Source organism: Anastrepha obliqua, chromosome 2 (assembly GCF_027943255.1).
Source record: "Anastrepha obliqua isolate idAnaObli1 chromosome 2, idAnaObli1_1.0, whole genome shotgun sequence".
Taxonomy (NCBI): domain Eukaryota; kingdom Metazoa; phylum Arthropoda; class Insecta; order Diptera; family Tephritidae; genus Anastrepha; species Anastrepha obliqua.
Window position 1 is genome coordinate 22,728,409 of NC_072893.1, and position 22,479 is coordinate 22,750,887.

Here is a 22,479-nt window from a genome sequence, read left to right on the forward strand (position 1 = left end):
GAGTGTGTCATCACATTTGTGTAATTTCTTCTTCTTCTTGCCTTCTTGTTCGCATTTTCATATTTCTCTCATGCAGCTGCACCACTGTGGTGTCACTCCTCTCTAATGGCTACAATTTTGTATTCTATTATTCTTGCTCAAAATACCTTCAAACTATCTTATAAAGGCAAAATGGTTCTTCCTTCTCTGAAGGAATCTGTACGATTGAATTATTATTATCTTTGCAATTTTTTTAAATGTTTCTATCTAGGCGCAGTCAAGATTCACCTTTTTTTACTCCATTTTCTATTTTCTGTTTGTGCACGTAAACCAAACCGAATTTATAATTTGTGCTTAAAAATGTTCGCCATTTTGATACCTTCACTTATCTATTGATATCCTCACTATTGATACCCTCACTTTCCGTCCTTTCCTAGCCAAAGTTACGAATTATTCAAACAATTAAATAACACATGAAATTATGTGAAGTAGTGTGCTATTGGAAGCTGCAACTTTATTCCATCTTCCAGGCAGCATACGAATTCCTCTGACGAAAAATTCGAGTTCTTTTGACTTGATCCATTCATTGAGCCAGTTTGCGTCGCTCTCGTAAGAAGTGAACCGCTCTACAATAAGGGCTGACTGCATTGATCGGAACAGATGGTAATCGGAAGGTGCAATGTCTTGGCAATACCGCTGGTGGGGCAAAATTTCTCAATTTAGTTCCTCTAAATATTTCTGGACCGATTTATCAACATGTGGCCTGGCGTTGTCTTGCAGCAAAATCAGTTTGTCATGTCTACCGTCCCATTCCGGCCCTTTTTTTTTTTGAGAGCTCGATTCAAACGCATTAGCTGCAGTCGGTAACGATCGTCAGTGATGGTTTTAGGTGGTTTAAAGAGTTCATAATAGATGACACCCTGCTGATCCCACCAGATGCACAACGTTACCTTTGAAGCATGAATATTTTTCACCAAACGTCTCTCGTTATCCCTCTCCTTCAAGTGATGTGGCACTCAGCCAGCTGCTTTCTGGACCATTCCCATCGCGCACAAACGTTTACCGACTCTTTAGACATATCATCAAAAGTTCGACATGCGTCTTTATCCAATAATTGTTTTGGTTGAGTATTTTCGAATTTTTTCTATGCCTCTTCACGATCTTTATTACTAAAGTCGAAATTGCCACTTTGGAAGCGTCGGAAACACTCTTTACAAGTTGTATTTAATGGAGCGTGATTACCGTAAATATTGATACGACACTTTTCAGCTGCATTTTTTTTTTAAAGGTAATAGGTTAGGTTGACCTGGCTGGCTGAAAACCATCACATAGACCTATTGGTTCGTAGTGTTACCTTTACGTTTCCTTGCAGTTGACGTCTTGTAATACGTCTGCGTCTTTTGCGTATCTAAGTAAACTCTGAAGGTCTAACCCCGAGAGGCATTCTAACTTCTCATATTGTAAAGCTTCTAAGCATTTCAATCTGGTTCTAACTAACGCAGGGCAAGAACATAGAAGGTGCTCTAGCGTTTCCCTCTCTTCCAGTTCGTTGGAAAATCTGCAGCTTTAGAAGGTAATAATGAAGCATGAATTTGCGGAAATGCTGTTTTTTCAAGATGACCGTAGACATTTTTGACGTCAGATAAAAAAGGATATTTACGCTTCAAACGAATGTCAACTACTGCAATCGAGACCTCATATACACGCCTTCAAATCACCGGTATATTACTGTATTGGGGGTTACCATGAACGATCGATAATTTGAGGTTAATCCAGAAATGATTTGGACTCTTCCAATGAATATCGTCCGAGCCATTCATGAGATGAAGCCAGAAACTGCCAAGAAGGTCTCGAGATAGGTTAGGTTAGGTTGAAGCGGTTGTCCACTGTGGGATACACTAAGGCGCATAGCCCATTGTGATGCCGCGTGGGGACCTTATCTTTATCTCTCCTAAAACCACCACCGCAGCAGTGTGTACTTTTTATAAATTTTATAAGATCCCTGATTTCCACAGTACTGAGATCTTCCAATTCATTAAAGGATTGTTCCTTGCTAATTAGTCTAAGTTACATAGTCAGCAGCAGCGTTCTTCAAAATTCCCCCGACAGCTCGGAAAGCCAATACTGAAATGCAATGTTTTTTCTTACACTGACACCGGAGACATATGTATGTCCATTACCTGGAATATTCGATAAGATAGGCCTTTATGAAATTTGAACAAATGCGTTCTTCCAGCAGATTGAGATTGATGGAATCTCAGAAATTCTTTTGCTTTTCGTAATAGGGAGTCTAGTAAAAATTTTCTCTAGAAAATTATTGGTATAAATGAGTCCTGGAAAACAACAGTTTTTAAACCAATAAAGTATTAATAAAAAATCACAATTGTTTACCATTATCGGGAATATTTATTTCAATCAACAGAAAGTCTGTTATGAAAGTCTCTCCATGCTAGTCATAGTCTCTCTGAAATGCTAGTCATAGTATTATATTTAACCCATCTTCGGCCGCTACAAAAATTCGACATAATTTTTCCATTTCCTTTTTAGTCAGTGCTTATAGGACCATAATCAAGAAAAATTAAAAAAAAAATAAAATTCTGACCATCGGTGTTTTAGATATGGACTGGTCGAAAAATCGACCGCTGGCCAAAAACCGTCAAATATATTAAAAAATAAATACAACATTTATGAAAAAATTTAGCACACGAAGTCAATTTATTTCATTTTATTTCAAATACAAATATTTTTTTGTTGTTTTATTGATAGAAAAGTCAGCTTACAAATTTTTATGATAATCATCAAAACATTTAGTATGTAAATGAATATTGCATTTTTTGCAAGTAAAAATAGTATGTTTCTTGCAAAATTTACACCGCCGAAATTTGTTTTCAATGCTTCTCATGACGGCGTGTACCCTTTCATTGATCCGAGGAAGGTTCGATGGACCTTCATCTCCATGTTCGTTTTCATACTCGTCCTCATCCTTGTCGTAATTCAATAATTCTGTTGTGACTTTGAAAATCAATTTGTGACAGTGGTTTTATCTTTTCAATTTTTGCCATCATACAATGAAGTTTCCATGCATTGACCATTGCGTTACCAAGAGCATATGTCCATATTGGCCACCACCATTTTTTTCCTCTCATACATATTCTATAATTTGCCACCGCATTATCATGGAGATCCACACCACCCATGCCATGATTATACTCTTGAATAACTTTTGGCTGCGGGATAGTGATAGTTTGTTTTTTCTTCCGACAATATCTTTTAGTGCTAATAATTGGACTGACTGTGGAGTTATTAGTTATAACATTGACAACAGCATTATCATTCCACCGAACAGTCAATATTTCTTGCTGATAATCAAGTAGTTGGTCAAATGTTCCTCGTATTTCTTTTTTTAAATTTCTCAAAGGAGAATCGCCCATTCTATTTTCGCGTATAGTACCAGTTGCAAAAAATCGACGTTCGTTCAGAAGGCACATTAGATGGTATGAAGAGAAAAAATTATCAAAGAAAATGATGTGGCACTCAGGGTCAGATACGTTGGCAAGCAAGTCTAAGACTGTTTGTGCGCCTAGACCAATAGTTTTATCGTGAGGGATTGCTGCTCCCCCGTACAATGAATTAGAAAATAAGTACCCACTTTCAGCGCATAAGCACCATGTTTTAAACCCAAACCGAATTGGCTTTCCCTTGATAAACATTTTGCAGGAGTGGCGTCCAAAGTATGGAATCATCTGTTCGTCTATAGAGAGATTATGGCTAAAGACTCCAAACTGCATAAATTTTTTGTTGAGAGCGTCAGTAATAGGACGAACCTTCGCAAAACGGTCCGCTGCGTTTAAATTTGTGTTGTCAGCGAGATGGAAAAACTGCTTAATATTTTTAAACCGATTACGACTCATAGCCTGCTTCACAATTGGAACCCCCATGTCCGGTCGAACAGACCAGTAGTGGTCATTGTGTGGCAAAGTATGGTACCCCGTTAGGTACAATATTCCAATCTTAGCGGAATGCCAACATTCCACCGCTGCATCCCTTTTAGGATAGTTCCGCCCTAGTTCGATATTAGGCGAATGAGAACTAGTTCTATTTGTAGGTATTTTCTAATAGTCCCGTACCATCCAATATAGGACAGGTTCGATTTTGGAGGTAAGGTACGAGTGCTGAACTAGAATTTTCGTTCACTAGTAGTGATTTTCCCTGCAGGGGTACTACCTTTCCTATACCACAAAGATACTCACTTCCATCTCTTTCAATAAGAAAAAAATATTGCTAGATTTCGTTCTATCCTACATGACAGTTCCTGGCCAGCGGTCGATTTCTCGACCACTAAAGTTTACGTCCATGAAACAGTAAAAATTATTGCAATATCGATATGTTACTTTTTTGATTCTCTTAATTTCATCTTTTCTCTTCACAATAAATTAGTAACAATTGTTTGTTTTTTTTGTTTTTCATTATTTTTTCATCTGCACAAAAAACACGTAAAAATAGTGGTAATTTCATTCTTTTACAAAAATCTGCCCTAAACCTTTTTTTCTTAAAAAATTATGCTCTAAAAATTAACTAAATTCCAAATTTAAAACTTGTGAAAACTGATCAATAAATTTACATTTTGTTTCTGAGATATTGGAGTCCGAAGTTGGTGGTCGAAAAATCGACCAGTTGCCGAAAATGGGTTAAAGGGGATGACTGATAATACCGCTTCATCCTTAATGTGTCTAGGTTTCTCATTTCTTGGTTTATAGTTGGTCCGTTTAGATTCTCGTAGGCATAAATATAAATTCTTTAGCAACAAATGTATGGCCTTTTCGAAAATAATTTCACCGCTACATGGAAGCTAGTGGGAATCTCAATCAACCGGAAATGTGGTGTATCACTAGTAACTCATTAGTCAGATTTTCCCTACCAGGCAACTACCGGCGCATACTTACTAAGTCACCGCTAATGCGCATGCGCTGAACCGGGACCAGTTAGTTTCAAGTTTTTCACTGGCATTTACATACATAAAATCAGATGGATATAGTGTCAGCAGATGTTACATTTTAGCAATAGAAAGCTTGTGTATGCAAATACAGGGCATATTTTCTGCTGATTAGCGAAATGCCATGCGGACGGCTCGTGCTACAGTGTTGTGTAATAAGAAGGCACTAAAAATGTACTAATGAGTGATAAATTCGATTGCATTCTTACTAAACCAGCGAAACGTCATTTTGGCCGTTTTTTGTGAAGAGAACATTTTTTTCCTTTGCATTTTTAATTCCATAAAGTGAAAGAATATTTCTTGTTTGCCATGGCCTCCCATGCCGATTGCTATTAGAAGAAAGTTTTTCTATCATTTGAAGTTTCAGGTCCACAGTGGGTATCAAAATTTTGGTCTCGCAAAACGCCAGTCGAATATAGGGTAGCCGTAGCCGAATGGGTTGGTGCGTGATCACCATTCGGAATTCACTGAGAGGTCGTTGGTTCGAATCTCGGTGAAAGCAAAATTAATAAAAACATTTTTCTAAGAGCGGTCGCCCCTCGGCAGGCAATGGCAAACCTCCGAGTGTATTTCTGCCATGAAAAAGCTCCTCATAAAAAATAAAAAAATATCTGCCCTTCGGAGTCGGCTTGAAACTGTAGGTCCCTCCATTTGTGGGACAACACCAAGACGCACACCACAAATAGGAGGAGGAGCTCAGCCAAACACCTAACAGAAGTGTACGCGCCAATTATTTATTTTCTATTTTTTTTTAGGTTAAAAGATAGATGGCACACTGGGACGAATAAATCAAATTAGTCCTTTGTGATGAGGAGGAGGAAACTAATATAATATGACAGAAGGGAAGGGAGAGGGCAAATTTGTGGATGGCGACTCAACGGTGACTGAGTTGCGATTGTGTTAACCGCTTCATTTTGACGCAGCAATTAAATGAGAGCCACTATAAGCTCCGCGGGAGAAGACTCTCGGATAACTCGACCTCATCCTCCACACAGCTAACTCAAAAAGGGCTTGAAGTAATGCCGAGTTGCACAGCATACAAACTTCGCGGACAGTGTCCTGTAAGGGCAAGAGGTGATATTTTATTAACCTTAGAAGATCCCTCGAGCGCCTCTGATCCACATGTGGCCAGAATGATAATTCATACACATGTACCTACGTACATTAGACCGCATCACCTTCCATGGAAAATAAGTACTACCAACTGGGTACTTAAGTATAATGAGCCTTGAAACAAACAAAAAATGTCTCCTTTAAAGAAAAACAACGATATGGTCTGTGCACGTTTCATTCCGCACAAATTAACTGAGGATCAAAAATTGCTCAGAATTCAACATTCGAAAGACATCATTAAGGAGGCGAGAAAAGAAGAGAACGTCCCTTACACCATTGTAACTGGTGATGAAACGTCGATGCTCATTTGTTTTTACGATTCCATGGGAATTGTCTACAAGGAGTTCGTGCCAACGGGCCAAACCGTCAACGTATTTTTCTATCTTCGTGTTTTGAAGCGTTTGTTGCATCGTATTCGCTGGCGGTTATTGTATGATATTGCACCTTCTCATCGATCCACTCTTGTCACTGACTTTTTGACTTGAAATCGAATTTAACCATAAATCACTCACCGTATTCGCCTGATATGCCTCACTGTGACTTCTACCTACTCGGAAAATTGCATTTGGCCATGAAAGGAAACCGTTGTGCGTCCGTAGAGGCCATCCAAGAGGCTTGTACCGACATCCTGAAGGACATTCCGGTCAATAACCTGAAACATTCTCTCGAAAAGCTTTTAGATCGCGCAAAACAGTGTATCGAGGCCAGAGAGGACTATTTTGAATAAATAAACTCAAAGTTATCAGAACAAAGCTCCTGTCATTTCTATTTTAGCTCAGTCTTGTTTATTTTGGACTTCACCTTGTAAGTTCATAGCGTTTTTATATTTGCTTTTATTTAACAACGATTTGTTTGCTGTTTGACAAATGCTAAGTATTCATTCGATAGAACTCTTTCTGCTTACATATAAGCTGGTATTTTTAGAGCAGCTGAGTTTATTTCTTTTATAGCATTGGTGGGTACAGAAAATTTGACTGTTGAGCTGATGTAAGTAGATTCTTGTTTACACTTTTTGAAGTGAAAACTTCTTTAGAATCGTTGGGAGTGATTTGAGACTCGATGAAACGAAAAAGCGACACCAAAAAGAAGAAGAAAAAAGATATACGTATATATATATAGAAAATGTATAGAAAATGCTTCATTACCAGGCACACAGAAGGATGGCATAAGCAAATTTAAATTTGTGAATTTATATATGTATGTATATATGCGGATATATGTATATAAGTTGTGTGTATGTACATATGTGCCTCGCCACAGCAAAACATACGGTAAAATTTCTCAAGAAATCCAGCGCGCATTCATAGGCACAGCATTGCATGTACAGTAGGGCGGCTCGATTTAAAAATCGCTCATTGCTCTATGAAAATCGTATTCTAGGGATCAAAATAAGAAACTTTGCCGAAGGAACCATACCTCTAAAACGAATTCTGATGTCCCCCAATTTCAAAATATCACCATTTTTGGCCTTTACATGAAAAAATCAGCTAAATGGCTATGTTTTTTCTTTATTTTTATTTATTTATAATATTATCTATTTTTTCTCTTAAGAAATTTATTTAGTCAGAACATATGTAAATGAATGAATGTGAGTTATAGAAAAGAAACTAAAAAGTTCGACCCATATTGGGGGACATCAGAAATCGTTTTAGAGGTATGGTTCCTTCGGCAAAATTTCTTATTTTGATCCCTAGAATATGATTTTCACAGAGCAATGGGCGATTTTTTTGCCTTCCCCCAAATCGGCCCGGCCTAATGTACAGTAACCTTGAACAGGTAGCTGCGGTTGTCGAGCATTTAGAAACATATATTTACATACTCATATGGGTGCAAACATATTTACGGAGCCGCGGGCACTCGACTTGACAAAAATTGAATATTGGCAAATAATTCTACGCGAAATATTCCAATATTGACTATTTTCGAATTGTCGAGAAAATTAGCATATGGGCGGCTCGTTTTATGAATGAAAGTACTTGCTCTTAGAACTATGAGCTCGAATTTATAAATCAATTTTTTGATGATAGTTTTTGTTGCACAGTACCATAGTTGAAACTGTTCGGCGCCGCCGCGACTGTTCAGCGCTATGGCAACTAGGATGATGGCCGCTACGCCTGCGCCTATTAATGCATTTTGTTCTTGTAGTCGCTAGGCATAGAATTTTAGCTTTGGACGACATACGCATTTTGAGGAATAAAGCGAATGCCCTGTGTGTGCGCTTGTATGTACATGCATATGTGTATATTAATAAGCATTGTTTTGCTGGAAGTTCAGAACACAAATATGTATGTACGTACATAGGCTAGGCCGTAGTATAGCATACAAAGTGTCGTGAATATCGACAGAAAAAAACAACAATTGACACGGTATTTCAAAGATATGTTGACAACATCGAAACCAAAGTATTTGTATCATATTTTAGCTATCACAAACCACTCATATCATTTGTTGAAATTGAAAACATTGAGGATGAATAAAATATGAACTTTATAGCAATATTATAATGAACCTATAATTATCCCGCTCCTAATGCTGCCTTCGTCTCATTCTCTCTCATTTTGTTTTACGGAAGGTTTCACTTCTATCGCGTCTAACCGTTAGACTGGTATTTTTTTTCTATTATCGACCTTTTTATTACTATTATCTTCCTTGTTTACATTGACCTAACCTAACATTCACTAACTTGTTTTACAAATCTTTGCCATTTTTACTCTCTGCTTTTACTTCTCTTAGCCACCTCACATACATTCGTATCACGTTTTAATAATGCAAATTCAATGTTCAATAACGGGACTTTTAAATTTTCTTAAAAAATAAAAGCGAAACAATTAATTATTATTTCTAGTTTTCTTTCCTCAAGTAATTCGCCTAACAGCCTAGATAGACAGCGGCTTTAATCGGGATTACCAGCGCAGTTAATTCTGATAAAAATTGTAGTATGACAGATGGTAGTTACGTGGATTAGTAAACAACTGATTTGTTTATTGAAAAGATTTGTCAGTAAAAGATGGACCGCAGGCGACAAATACGGGTCTGATACTAAGAAATAATTATTTATTCATTAAAAAAAATCTTAAATTGCAATTTCTCAAACTGCTCTGAAATATCAAAACAATTAATGTAATTTCGAACGTATTAGTGCAAACAGGGATTGCATCCATAACAACGAGAAGAGAACGAGAAATGTGGAAAACTCCCTCGTCCCACTCCATCCAGGTTGAACGTTTCTTCTTGGTTGCCAGCTGAAATTGGTAAATTTTAAACTTAAAAAGAAAACGAAAGAGCTATAAAATACTTAATGCTGTTGTACGTATCATATTATTTCAGAATTTTAATGCTGCAATTATTGTTTTTAGTCTTTGTTGTTCTTCTCTTTAAAAGTTTAATTACTCTTCTTTCACAACAGATATTAATGGGGTAGCCTGGTTTATAAGGTCAAAAAAATCAATAGCGTTAGGAAGTTACGCTGTGACCGGACAGCTATAGTACAAACTTTATCTTCTTTTCTCGACTTTTCATTTTTATGATTTCTTTGAATTGGCGTACATGAATGAAAAAAAACTAATGAACCTTTTGAAATGAATCATAGCTTGTTCCCTTCAGTATTAAATTCTCTTCTATTTGAACTAACAAAATAGATAAAAAAATTTTTTTCAAGATTTTTATACCAAGTTGAAGTGAATTTTTTTTTATAGAAAGGCATTTTTTTTTTAAAACCTCCAAAAAGTTGAAATTTTGGAATTTCTCTCAGTTTTCTTAGTTCATCTAAAATAAAAAATATGATAATTAGAAATCCATTTGAATTTTTTGCTTTAGATAATAATTACGAGCTGTATCTTGTACGCCAGTTGGAAACTTCAGCGTTGCAGCGCTCTACTAATTTCTATGTTAAACATTTTTTAACACACTTTTATTAAGACGGGTTGTATGTATGTATGGATGTATGTATGTATGTATGTATGTATGTATGTATGTATGTATGCATGTATGTATGTATGTATGTAACGGAATCTTTGAGCTTAATTTTCACTGGCTTCTAAACATCTGATCGACTTTAAATTTTGCACACCTATCAAGGACCGATGACAATGCAATAATTTGATAAAAATTTTCCATTATCCTTATTGGGATTGCCAGGATTAATATTTTCTTTTTTTACCTGTGGGCAAAAAGTAAGGTGAATTTGGTTGTAAAATGAAAAATCGTCATTTATTCTTGTAAATCAATTTCATCCCCTTCAAAATAATGCCCTCTCGATGAAATACACTTATGCCAACGAGTTTTCCAATCCCCGAAACATGCCAAATAGTCCATTTCCGGTAGTGGTCTCTTGAGTTTTGGGAATAGCCAGAAGTCACACGGAGCCAAATCAGGCGAATACGGTGGTTGCGGAACAATATGCGTGGAATTTTTGGCGAAATAGTCACGAAGAACGAGTGCAGTGTGAGACATGTGAGATAAATTTTCCATTATCCTTATTAGGATTGCCAGGGTTAATATTTTATTTTTTTAATATGGATAAGTTCGTGCGGTTTTACAACAGATGGCGTAACTTGATTATTATTCCATCGATCCACATTTCCAAACATTCATTGGAGAGCTACTGTCGTAAGGCACAAACGTCAGTATAAGTTTTTTATTTGAAGCGTAAACAACAATATTTTTACCACACTTGAAAATGTCGAATTTCGTGCCAAATAATGTGTTTTTGCGGGGAATTCTTTAATATGAAGAAAAAAGCAGCCGAAAGTCATCGTATCTTGGTGGAAGTTTATGGTGAGCATGCTCTAGCTGAGCGAACGTGCCAGAAGTGGCTTGCACGCTTTAAAAGTGGTGATTTTGGCCGCGCCGCCAAAGTTCATGGATACCGAATTGGAGGAATTGCTCGATCAAGATCCGGCTCAAACGCAAGAAGAGGTTGCAAAAACTTTGGGAGTTGATCAATCAACCATTTCCAAACGTTTAAAAGCCATGGGAATGATCCGAAATTCAAATTTCGAAAAAAACCGCACGAACTTATTCATAGACCTATTAACACACTTTTATTAGCTCGGGTTGTATGTATGAATGACTGTAACGGAATCTTTGAGCTTAATTTTCACTGACTTCTAAAAATCTGATCGACTCGGAACACACAAACTAGATGACTAGATGGGAAACTCTTTTTCTCGTGAGAGCGCTGAAAAATGTGCATTTTTTATAACATTTGCCAATATTGCCATACCGATAGAAACATGAATTGGGTATTTTTTTAAACAAAAATTGGGAATTTTTAGTTTCCACACCACCATTGAGGTTAGTATTTAGTGTGCGGTTGTGTAATAGTATATTACTCGTAAACCCCTACATATACTAAAAATAAAAAATAGTTAAAAAAAAACTAAAAAACACGCTTTTATTGCTAATCGAACTAAAAAGTAGAAAATAAATTTTAATGACAAAGAGACCTATAATGAAGTAAGAGCACATCGAACGATCAGTCATAGTCAACTACCTCAGAACAGAATTATAACAAAAATTAAGATACAAATAGAGTAATTCAAATTAGAGTTAAAAGCGTGGGATGCTTGATATAGTAAATATTACAATCATTCTATTGGCAACTACCTATGTACAGAGGGTTATGAAAGTGAAGCAAAATGCATCCCACGCTTTTAACTCTAATTTGAATTATTCTATTTGTATCTTAATTTTTGTTATAATTCTGTTCTGAGGTAGTTGACTATGACTGATCGTTCGATGTGCTATTACTTCATTATAGGTCTCTTTGTCATTAAAATTTATTTTCTACTTTTTAGTTCGATTAGCAATAAAAGCGTGTTTTTTAGTTTTTTTAAACTATTTTTTATTTCAACTTATTTTAACCAGTACAAAAATTGTTTATACTTTTTAAATGTTCATTAAAAGATAGAAAAAACTTTGCAGTGCTAAATTAATTTTTTCCTTAAAAAAAAATTGCAAAGAGATGCAATTTTTAGACCTCATAAACCAGGCTCCCCCTTAACCTCTAATTTTCCGGCAATGTTGCCATCGCTTAAATTATGTTATGAGAATTAGTTGCACTTAATTCTCGAGATAATTCCGAATTAAGACGTTAATCCCGATTAACGCCATCTAGGCTATAGAAGTAATCAGTTGACTTTGACAATTACATGCCCTTTTTGTTTTTGTACTACAGCTACCACCTTATATAAATTCGCCTTGAAAATATTTCTTCAATTTAGATGCAATTTTCCTTACCTGTAATTGATCTCTATTAAAGGGGAACTTAATATCTGCGTTCTCAGAAGAAAAAAATTCATGTAAACTCGTTGTGAAATTCATTATACAGTAGTACATACATACATTTTGTAATTTCTAATCGATCTTATTAATTTTCTACGGAAATTACTTGAAAGTGTCGTTTTAATTGGTTTTATTTAATCGAGCGCTTGCACTATTTTCCACATAACGACACTTCGTTGAATATTGAAATTATTTCCAACATCTTAATGGAATGCAGAAAGATTGAAATTATCGTACAATGCCCGCTTGGATCAATCATGACGTTTTCGTCTTTATTTCTTTCAATGGGCTGAGCATAAAAAAAACAAAAAACAATCTTTCATCGATTTAGATTTTATGCATAATTGACCTCTATCGGAAGATAACTTGATGATAATGGGTATGTTTAACCCTGCATGCCCAACTTGATTTTTTGTACGTTGTTGCCAATGTTAGTCGATTCGACTAACATACTCAAAATATCGATGCTGCAGAACTACCTATGCTCATAATTTTTAAAAGTTACTGAAAAATTAAAATATTATTCCTTTCTTTATTCAAAAGTAAAACAACATTTTCAATTGTTTCTGTTTTTCATTTATTTTTATTATTATCACATTTTGTTACTCTTCAGTCTTAGATATTTTACTTAGTGTTACAAAAAAAAAAAATTAAAAATTAAAAAACCTTAAAATTAAAAAACATTTCACTGCCGATATAAAGTTAAAGAATTATTTTATATTATTTAAGCATAAGAAGAGTTCAAAATAAAAGTTTTGTACATTAGGCACAAGTCTCAACTTTTAGCTTGAAAGCTTAACATTTATTTATTGCTCAACACATAATGTTGAGAAAAAATTAAAAATAAATTAAAAAGAACATAAAAAATAACCAGGCTTCCTGCCATTATAAAGTTTAAGTAATTTCATTAAATATAAAGTTGATAAAAAATGTTAATTGTACATTAAAGTTTTGCACAATAGGCACAAATCTCGACCTTGTGCTCATCACATACTATACATGTTTCATGCATTTTGAGCATACACTCTTCGTCATTCGGTGTTTTTTGTAAGGACAGATAGAACAAATTTTTCTTTTGTTTTTCTTTTTTGAGGGTACATTCTCAACACTTGCCTCCTCAACTGGCATGAATAAAATATCTCGGATATTCTGCTGTAATTCTGAGTGCATGTTAGGATTCTTTAGGCGTTCTGCCATGTGCGGTTTAACTAGATCTGAATGAATCTGAAGTTTTTTCATGAATTCCCGACGTGAAAGAGGTTTCGTTTTATAATAACTATTAACAAATGCGATATTAAATATGCCATAGAACATGTACATTGGCCATCTCTTCGTTTTCCTTGAGCACGACATAACACTACACATTTGATCAAGAGTGTCAACGCCGCCCTTGCTTTTATTATAAAACTCAACTAAATTCGGCTTACCACTTGATACATTAATTGTTCCCTCTTCGTCACAAGAAGACAGCAAGTACACAATTTTATTGGGTTTGGCTTTGTATGAAAGCAGTGTTAACACGTTGTCATAGCAAAACATAGCTGTCTTAGTTTTCCTTTTTTTTATTTCATTTCCTCTGGAATTCCGGCTTTATTTGAGCGTAATGTACCGACTAATGTGAGATTATATGGCTGCTGTAGTAGAGATTTAGCCAGCGGAATGGACGTGAACCAATTATCCATTGTAAAATTCCGATTGGTACCGTGCACACTTTTGGTTATTTCTTTAACGTAATACTCACCAAGAGGAACTTTGTCACTGGTAGTACCTTTCCCCAAATATGGCATTGCATCTACTACATAAGAAGTTGCACTGTCACAAAGCATTATAATTTTCAGTCCATATTTAGCTGGTTTATTTGGGATGTACATTCGGAACAAACATCTTCCTCGAAATGCTAAAAGCTGCTCATCAACAGTAAGATAGAGACCAGGCTTGAAGTTGTCCCAACATTTTTGAGTAAATTTATCCCATACCTCTCTTGTAGCAGCGAATCTATCGTTAAGATGCCAAACTCTTTCAGATCTATCGTCAAACCGCAAACACGAGACCAAAAAGCTAAATCGCGAGCGACTCATTGTTGAGATATACCTAGTTCCACAATATTCTTTATTAAATAGCTCACGAGAGGTCAAATGGTTATCTTTCATAATAGCGCTCAATATTAAGATACCATTCAGTGCTTCAAGTTTTGTTTTGTTCACAGGCTTTTCAGTTGGAAAATCTTCATTCCTTTTTTCAATTTCGATGTTGGTGTAATGAACTATAATACTTAAAATTTCATCAGTGATAAATAATTTAAACACTTCAGCGCAATCCGTAACATTCTTTGCTGTTCCTGTTGAACCTCTAGCATGATGCACTATGTTAATTGCAGACCGACGCCGTTTTCCTTTAGTTGTCGCCCATTTATATTTATTTTTACCACGCAAAAATCTTTTGGAAAATGGTATTATATTATCCTACGGCGCCTGAGGCAGTGGTTCTTCAGTCCAGTCCTTCGAATTGTCCGAAGAATCATCCTCCGAAGAATTCATACCCTCTTCTAGTAAATTCGTTTCGAATTCGCTTTCGGAAATACTTCTTCATCCTCATCCGACATAGCCAAAATTTTTTCAATTTCTTCCCCACAAATTTTAGTCGGCCTCATTTTCAATGCTAAAAAAGTTGCACTAAACCCAATGTTAGTCGTTTCGACTACGCAGTTTCTACAAATACATACATACCACTTAAGCGAGCCAAACAACAAATCCGTACTGATCAGGAGCAGCTTTGCAACTGAATAAACTCTCTCAACGTTAAAAATGAAATTGATACAATGAGAGAAAAAGAAATTACAAATGTAAAAAGCAGTGATGTTAGTCGAAATTACTAACAGTGGGCATGCAGGGTTAAGAAGCAAACAATTTGTCACAATTGTTACAAATTATCAAGTTCATGTACCCAGAAAACTTGCAAAGTAGGGGAAAGTGAGAGAGCAAAATGGAATTTCATATTAAGGGGGAAGTTGCAGGTTTTTACTGGATACATTTGTACTTGTGGGAATTTGCAAGTAAGAAAAGCAGCCGATCGTAAAGCACAAATAAACACGAATTCAAATTTGCGAATAGAGTCAAAGCTCTAAATTTAAATGGAAATTGTGATTAAAATGGAGAACGTAAGCAAATATATTTTAATAAAATTTTTAAAGTCTATTTGAAGTCATATAGTGTATTAAACAGGAATCGGCCAATGATGTAGTGTTGTGTGCATCTGAATCGCAGCCTCCAGTCACCGTTGCTGCAGTTTTCGAAATATAAATCGAAAACATTGAAGGTATCTTTTGTGTTTTATGCTTTTTTGTTTAAGAAGGTTAAAATCAAAATGTCGGAAGCATCATCAAAGGTGCCGTCGCACCAGTGGTATGTGGGGCATGCTCCCACTAACACTATAACAACCCTCCTTGTCGGCTGAATTTCACCCTGGGGTCGTGGTAACATTTCGTCAAGGTGGAGCCGCGTTTATGTCAATTGACACAACAGGTTCCTGCGTCCAGGTTCCTCTTACATGGAGCGTGTACGCTATAGATAGTAGCAATGGATGCTTCCACTTCATAAGTGGTTCTGCAGCAAATAGAATGGACGGAAAAGGTGTCCTAAGGATTACCGACATGTCGTAGTCTGAAACCGTCGTGAGCACCAAGCTCAGGCGTCTGTGATTCGTCGTCAGTTCGTAGGCAGTCCACCTCCAGTCAAAAGCTGCTGCTGAATTCTTCGCTGCATGTTGCGTTGTCACTCTGCGCGTTGAAGATATAGCCCTATCATTGTTGCAAAATTTTGTGCTGCATTTCAGCAAGTATTTGATGCGATCATCTTGGTGATTAGATTTTCCGGGCACAGCTGTCTATCCTGAAGTACTTCAAGCGTTAAGCGCTCCTCTCTGAAACGATCGCAGTAGAAGAATGCGTGCTCCGCACTTTCTATCGCGTTGTTGCAGTTTCGGCTGAACGGGGTGTCTTCCAGTTTAAACCGATGGAGGTACTCCGAAAAACAACCGTGGCCACTCAGTATTTGAGTGAGTCTCCGTGTTTCCTGGTCACCCATTGCTTAATATTTGAGATAAGCCTATGAGTCCAATGTCCGTTAGTTGACGAATCCCATCTGCTTTGCCATTCTTCTATCGGATGCAGTCTATATTCATCATTTTCTTCTAATGACGGCTTAGCCCGTCGCCTGGCGTAGAGACGGCTCAATTCCTTTGCCTGAATGTCAGCTGGTAGTTTGCCCGCGATAACGCCTATTGCGTCTCTTGAGAGCGTTCTGTAGCCATAAGCCACCATTATTGCTCTTTTTTTTCTCTTAAATAAATTAAATGGATTTGAGTAAAAAAATTTCTAATGTTTAAAAAACAGATCGCAATAAAGAAATGGATTGAAAAAAAATGTACAGTTATGATGAAAGGGAACAAATTATTGTGGATAAAATAAAATGTGATGCTAAGCTCATTATTTCGCATTTTATTTGCTTCAGTTTTTTTTTTTTCAATTTAATACGAGGTAGCTCAGCTGAAAATTTGTTTACATTTTGTGATTTTTTTCACGAACAATTTACACACCTGTTCGTAAACTTTGTAAATTGATACTGGTTTCATGTTCGTGTACTTTTTTTATATTATTCTCTTTGAGAGGAGAATCGCTGGTTTGTAAGGCGATAGCTTACGCCGATGATGTTTTTATTGCTGTCTCTAGTAAATTTGTATCTAAGAGATCTTAAGAGACCTAATACAAAATGCAATAGAAATACTTTCTGGGCGGGCAGAAAAGTGTGATCTAGGAGTCAACCCAGGCAAAACACAACTCATATCGTTCACTAGGAAACATTGAATCCCTCAGCTAAGTCCAATTATACTCAAGGAGGAAGCTCTTGTCATTTCAGAAGAAACCATGTACTTGGGACTAAACATAGATAGGAAATCGACTTGGAAGTCAAACATCTTAGGAAAGAGTTAACTAGGATCGTTTTAGCTTTTTATGCCTGTAAGAGTGCTTTAGGTAAGACCTGGAGAAATAAACCTGAGGCTTCATAGGCATTGGCTTTATTCTGCTGTCGTCAGACCCAGTCTTCTATATGGAAATGTTGTCTGGTGGTGTGCCATGCAGAAAAAAACCTATTCTAATTTATTGAATAAGGTGCAGAGATCAGCGGAATTAGCAAAATGTGCCGTCATGAAAATTACGCCATCCATGGCTTTGGATATGATATTATATCTGCCACCCCTAGATCTATTCTGCTTTAAGACTCAAAGCGAGCTCACAATGGAAGGCTGTCACACATGGACATTCACCATCTTAGAATCCTATACGGTTATACCCAGTGATTGTGATTGCCACCCTCCCATTCTCTGCTTCGAAAGGAATTTCTTAATGAAAATCCCTTCCAGGCTGTAATGGCTTGAAGAAGATCCATCACCCAACACACCCCTTAAGATCTACACGGACGGATCTAAAATGGACATCTGTGTGGGATCAGGGATTTATTGCGAAGAGCTTCCTATAAGTGAATCCTTTAAACTACCGGATCACTGTAGTGTTTTTCAACACCTTTTCTTGCACATGCCCGGCACTGGCCAGATGCAGGAACTGATATTTAAGATCCTAATTCTTAATGAATATACATAATCTATACACTTGAGGTATCAGCAACCTTTCACGCTTGTCAAAAGCTCAGGGTGTTTCATTATGGAAAGGGAAATGTAGCCCAGCCCCGTGCGTGAGCAATGGATCAATCCAGAATGCGTTCAGGGAGGTTTAACGGATATTTTCTTTACCGATGGGTCCAAGAATGAAATAGGATCTGGAGCTGAATGGTACTTAAACGATAGTAATAAGTATAACTATGCTAGGGAAGAAATGGCAACTGTTTTCCAAACGGAAGTTTTTGCCATCCTAAAAGTAGCCGAATGAATAATCGAGAGGAGATGGAGCGGGAAACAGATTTGAGTTTTCAGTCACAGTCAGGCTGCACTGAAGGCCCTGGAGAACGCAAAGCAAACCTCAAAGATTGTTCAAGAATGTAAGAAGATGCTTAATTCTGTCGCAAGACAAAACAGGCTTGTACTTATATGGGTTCCAGGACACTCCGGTGTTCTAAGCAAACGAAATTGCTGATGAATTGGCCAACCGTGGATCAGCGGTTCCCCCACAAGGGCCAGAGCCAATAATGAGAATCAGTTCCGCAGGAATCATGAATTGGATCAGCCATTATGTAGGTAATCTACATAAAGAGCGATGGTCCAATCTAGAACGCTGCAGAACTGCAAAGTGTTTTGTGACAAGTCCGATCAGAAAACTGTCAAACTTTCCACTAAAACTTGGGAGGAAAGAGGTTCGGTTGATGGTCGGTATTATTACAGGACACATCCCATGGGGTCGGCATATGACCGCCATTGGAATCATTGAGGACCCAATGTGCCTGTCGTGCTAGGAGACGGCGGATAGCACTGAGCACTTTATCTGTGAGTGTCCTTCCTTTGCTAGAGCAAGACTACGAATTTTGGGTTCCGATGTCGTGAGAATGAGTAATATTCGTTCTCTAAAACTAGAGGATATTTACAGATTTGCCAAAGAATCTGGAAAATTGTCACACGACTAACCACCTCTGTATCTGTCTCTATTCTTTCCTATCTCTTTCTCTGATACTTTTCTCCTTCCCTCCTTGACTATCTACCCTCTTTCCAGAGCTCTAAATACAATGGGCTTTTTAGCCTGAGTGTTTTAGGAGCCACCAAATCTCCTGATGCTCCTTGGCTCGACCTTTTCAAATTTCAATTTCAGCCCAGCGCCTGCGGCTCACAACGGACCCATTTCGTGGTCTAAGTGGCATCGCCGTCTCTATGCCAAACCTAACTTAATCTAACCTCTTTGAGAGACAATTCTCAGAAATTAGGTTACTGGCAAGTTACTGGATAATTTTCGCATGAACAGACCTAATGCATCTCCATTATCCAAGGCGAATCTATTTAGGGTGGTATGCGCCTTGCCACTATCATTTGAAATGAGCATAAAATACATTTCTCAGAAAAAGATCTCGAGCACAATTTACACTCTTGAGTTTTTAACCCTTAGAGTACGGAGTCTTTTATAACATAATGGACGGAGTGGGGTCACCAAAGTTCCCGATAAGTTGGCATATTAACATTACAAAGACTTTTAGTAAATTAAAAAACGATTATTTAATTAAATTTACAGCATTATTTTTAATAAACAAATAAAATACTATGCACTTTCAAACATTACATGTTTTGTCATAAAATAAACTTATTATTATAATTAATAATTAAACTAAGGAACTCAATTTTAAAGTAAATATAATAATTCATTGCGTCAACTCCATCTCCATCCATATCACTAAATTCTTTATTCAGTGTCACTAAAGTCCATAATAAAGGGGTTTCCAATCAGAGATGTTATTTTGATATTCAAAGAAAAAAGTGCTATTTTTTAATACAAATGATCGGATGTTTATTTCATTATAAAGAGGAAGGCATGCCGTTAATAGTGGAAAATAACCTCAGGCAAATAACGCAAATGACCACCACGACCACGCGTACGCGACCTTTTCATGAAATTTTCTATAACCGAATTGCAAAGTGGCTGCCCTATGTATTTCCTCTTCTAGCCTCACGAATTCCATCTTTGAGGTCTTGAATCGACCCTTGGCTCTAGACCTTCTCTTTCACGTGGCCCCAAAGAAAAAAGTCACAAGGTGTTAAATCACAAGATCTCGGTGGCCAATTCTGATTACCTACGTGTATGTGGAAATGGCTTCGATGACTAAACTCGACCAGATTTGGCAGTGTAATATTCTGTATCCAAAGGAAACGCAACATCATCTTCGCTAATATCAATATCCGAAAGAGTATCTTCTGCTTGTTGTTCAAGTTCCTCAATCTTGTTGTTGGAGCAGCAAAAACATTCCCCATACATGTACGGATTGTACAGCTGGAGTGACAGTCCTTGGCCAGATATATGTATAGTAAATCCTTGCCGTTCCGGTAACGTAGAACCGATTGCCGAGAACCTCAGTCTCGTCTTCCGTTTCGCTGGTTTCACTCGCATAAATATCAGGTATAAAATTACGATTGTCACTGTTACAATCTGCTTCTGTATCACAAGGATCCTCCTCACTGTAACTTCTGTCATCCAAATAGTCTTCTACCTGTTGCTGGAATAAATTTTTTGTCCGGTTTTCTATTTTTGGCCCTAAAAAAAACGAAACCTGTAGCGTAAGGTACCAAGTGGGGTAACTTGGGTCCCCCAAACGAAAATCTTATAATTATAAGTAAATTATTAATAGAATGTCACTAATAAGTTTTTATACAGGATTTAAAATAAAACTCGACTACGTAAAGAGAAAAAGAAATTATTTACGGAGTTATTTAAGAAAAACTAAAGAGTACTAATCCGTACTCTAAGGGTTAATTTAAGAGAAAGATTTGTCTTCGCATTTATATTTTGAATAGTTCTGATATTTCTGGCTATGGCTATTTGCAAATTTTGATTACTTTGCCGATTTCACCCATTGGGCGATACTAGTTTGTTTTAGGGTGCCAATAACAGTATACTCGTATGCATATATTCATATAAAATAAACCACATTAGAATGATTTGAATAAATTAATATGCCGATATGAGATAACAGGTTTTTCGATGCTGTTAGGTCCGAATGGTTTTTGCGCATTTAAGTTTGTTTTTTGCACGCATAAACAGGCAAGTAATGAAATACATATACATATGTATGTACACATATGTATGTATGTGCATGTGTGTGTATTTTTTTTTTATAAAATCATTATAGAAGAAAACTAGCAGGGCCTCTTTTCCTTTTTAGTGAATTTGCATTGCTTATATGTACATAAGTTAAAGGGTGTGGTAAGATCGAATCGTTTAAAAAAATGATCCATTTAATTTTCTTAATGGTATGCGGTTGACACAACATTGTATACATTTAAATAAATTGCTTTCTATAATTGAGTTGTGTAAAACTAATTAAAATATCAAGCAATTATTTTCACCTGTATTTTATTGTTTATCTTTCTATTAAAGGCGATCCAACAACGTTCGGCAACCTACGCGCCGACGACGAAACCGTAAAGGCCGTGCAGAAAGCCATTGGAAGTGGTAAGTATAACGGCTACGCACACTCACAGGGTCACGAAGAAGCGCGTCGTGCTATCGCCAAATACAGCGCCCATCAGAGTGTTGACGAGATACATCCCGATAATATTTTAATATGCAGCGGCTGCTCATCGGCATTGGAATATTGCATACTCGTGCTTTGCGATAGTGGACAAAACCTGCTCGTACCGCGTCCCGGCTTCTGTCTATACAAAACGCTGGCCGACGGGTTGGACATAGAGATACGTTACTACGATTTGTTGCCGGAACGCCGGTGGGAAGCCGATTTGCGTCAGCTAGAAAGTTTGATTGATGACAAGACAGCAGCGCTGCTAATCAACAATCCCAGTAATCCATGTGGTAGCGTATTCAGTCAAAAGCATTTGGAAGATTTACTGGGCATATGCGAACGACACTATTTGCCCGTAATAGCGGATGAGGTGAGTGTGGCATTGAAATCTTTTAATTGTACATAAATTGTAATACACCCATCTTACAGATTTACGAGCATTTGGTGTTTCCGGGCTCGAAATTTATTGCTATTAGTAGCTTGTCTAAGAATGTACCGGTGCTCACGTGCAGCGGCACCACAAAGCGCTTCCTTGTGCCCGGCTGGCGTACAGGCTGGATAATCGTACACGATCGTGAAGGCCGTTTGAGTGATGCCATCTCAGGCTTGAAGAACATGTGTGGCCGCATTTTAGGTTCCAATACAATCGTACAAGGAGCTTTGCCGCATATTTTGGAGAAGACACCAAAGAGTTTCTTCGATGGTGTGATCAATATCATCCACGTAAGTTAACCAAGTTGCGATGGATTTAAAATGAAATATTGCTTAAGCGAGATTGATAGAATGCAGGATGGCAAAGGCGTAACGTGATGTGTGCCCATGACGTATGCTCAGATGAGCTGCGTAATATAACCAAGGAGCATTTATTAAAGGTGGTGTTGGTAA

At 37.0% G+C, this 22,479-nt stretch overlaps 1 protein-coding gene across 1 annotated transcript in view; it reads left to right on the forward strand.

Moving 5' to 3' along the window:
- The window catches only part of LOC129238905 (tyrosine aminotransferase), a 41,518-nt gene that overhangs the window by 15,195 nt on the left and 3,844 nt on the right, over nt 1-22,479 (forward strand). The window contains exons 2-3 of the mRNA XM_054874133.1: nt 21,453-21,964; nt 22,024-22,317. Coding sequence (XP_054730108.1) covers nt 21,453-21,964; nt 22,024-22,317 — 806 coding nt within the window. The remainder of the gene's footprint in view (nt 1-21,452; nt 21,965-22,023; nt 22,318-22,479) is intronic.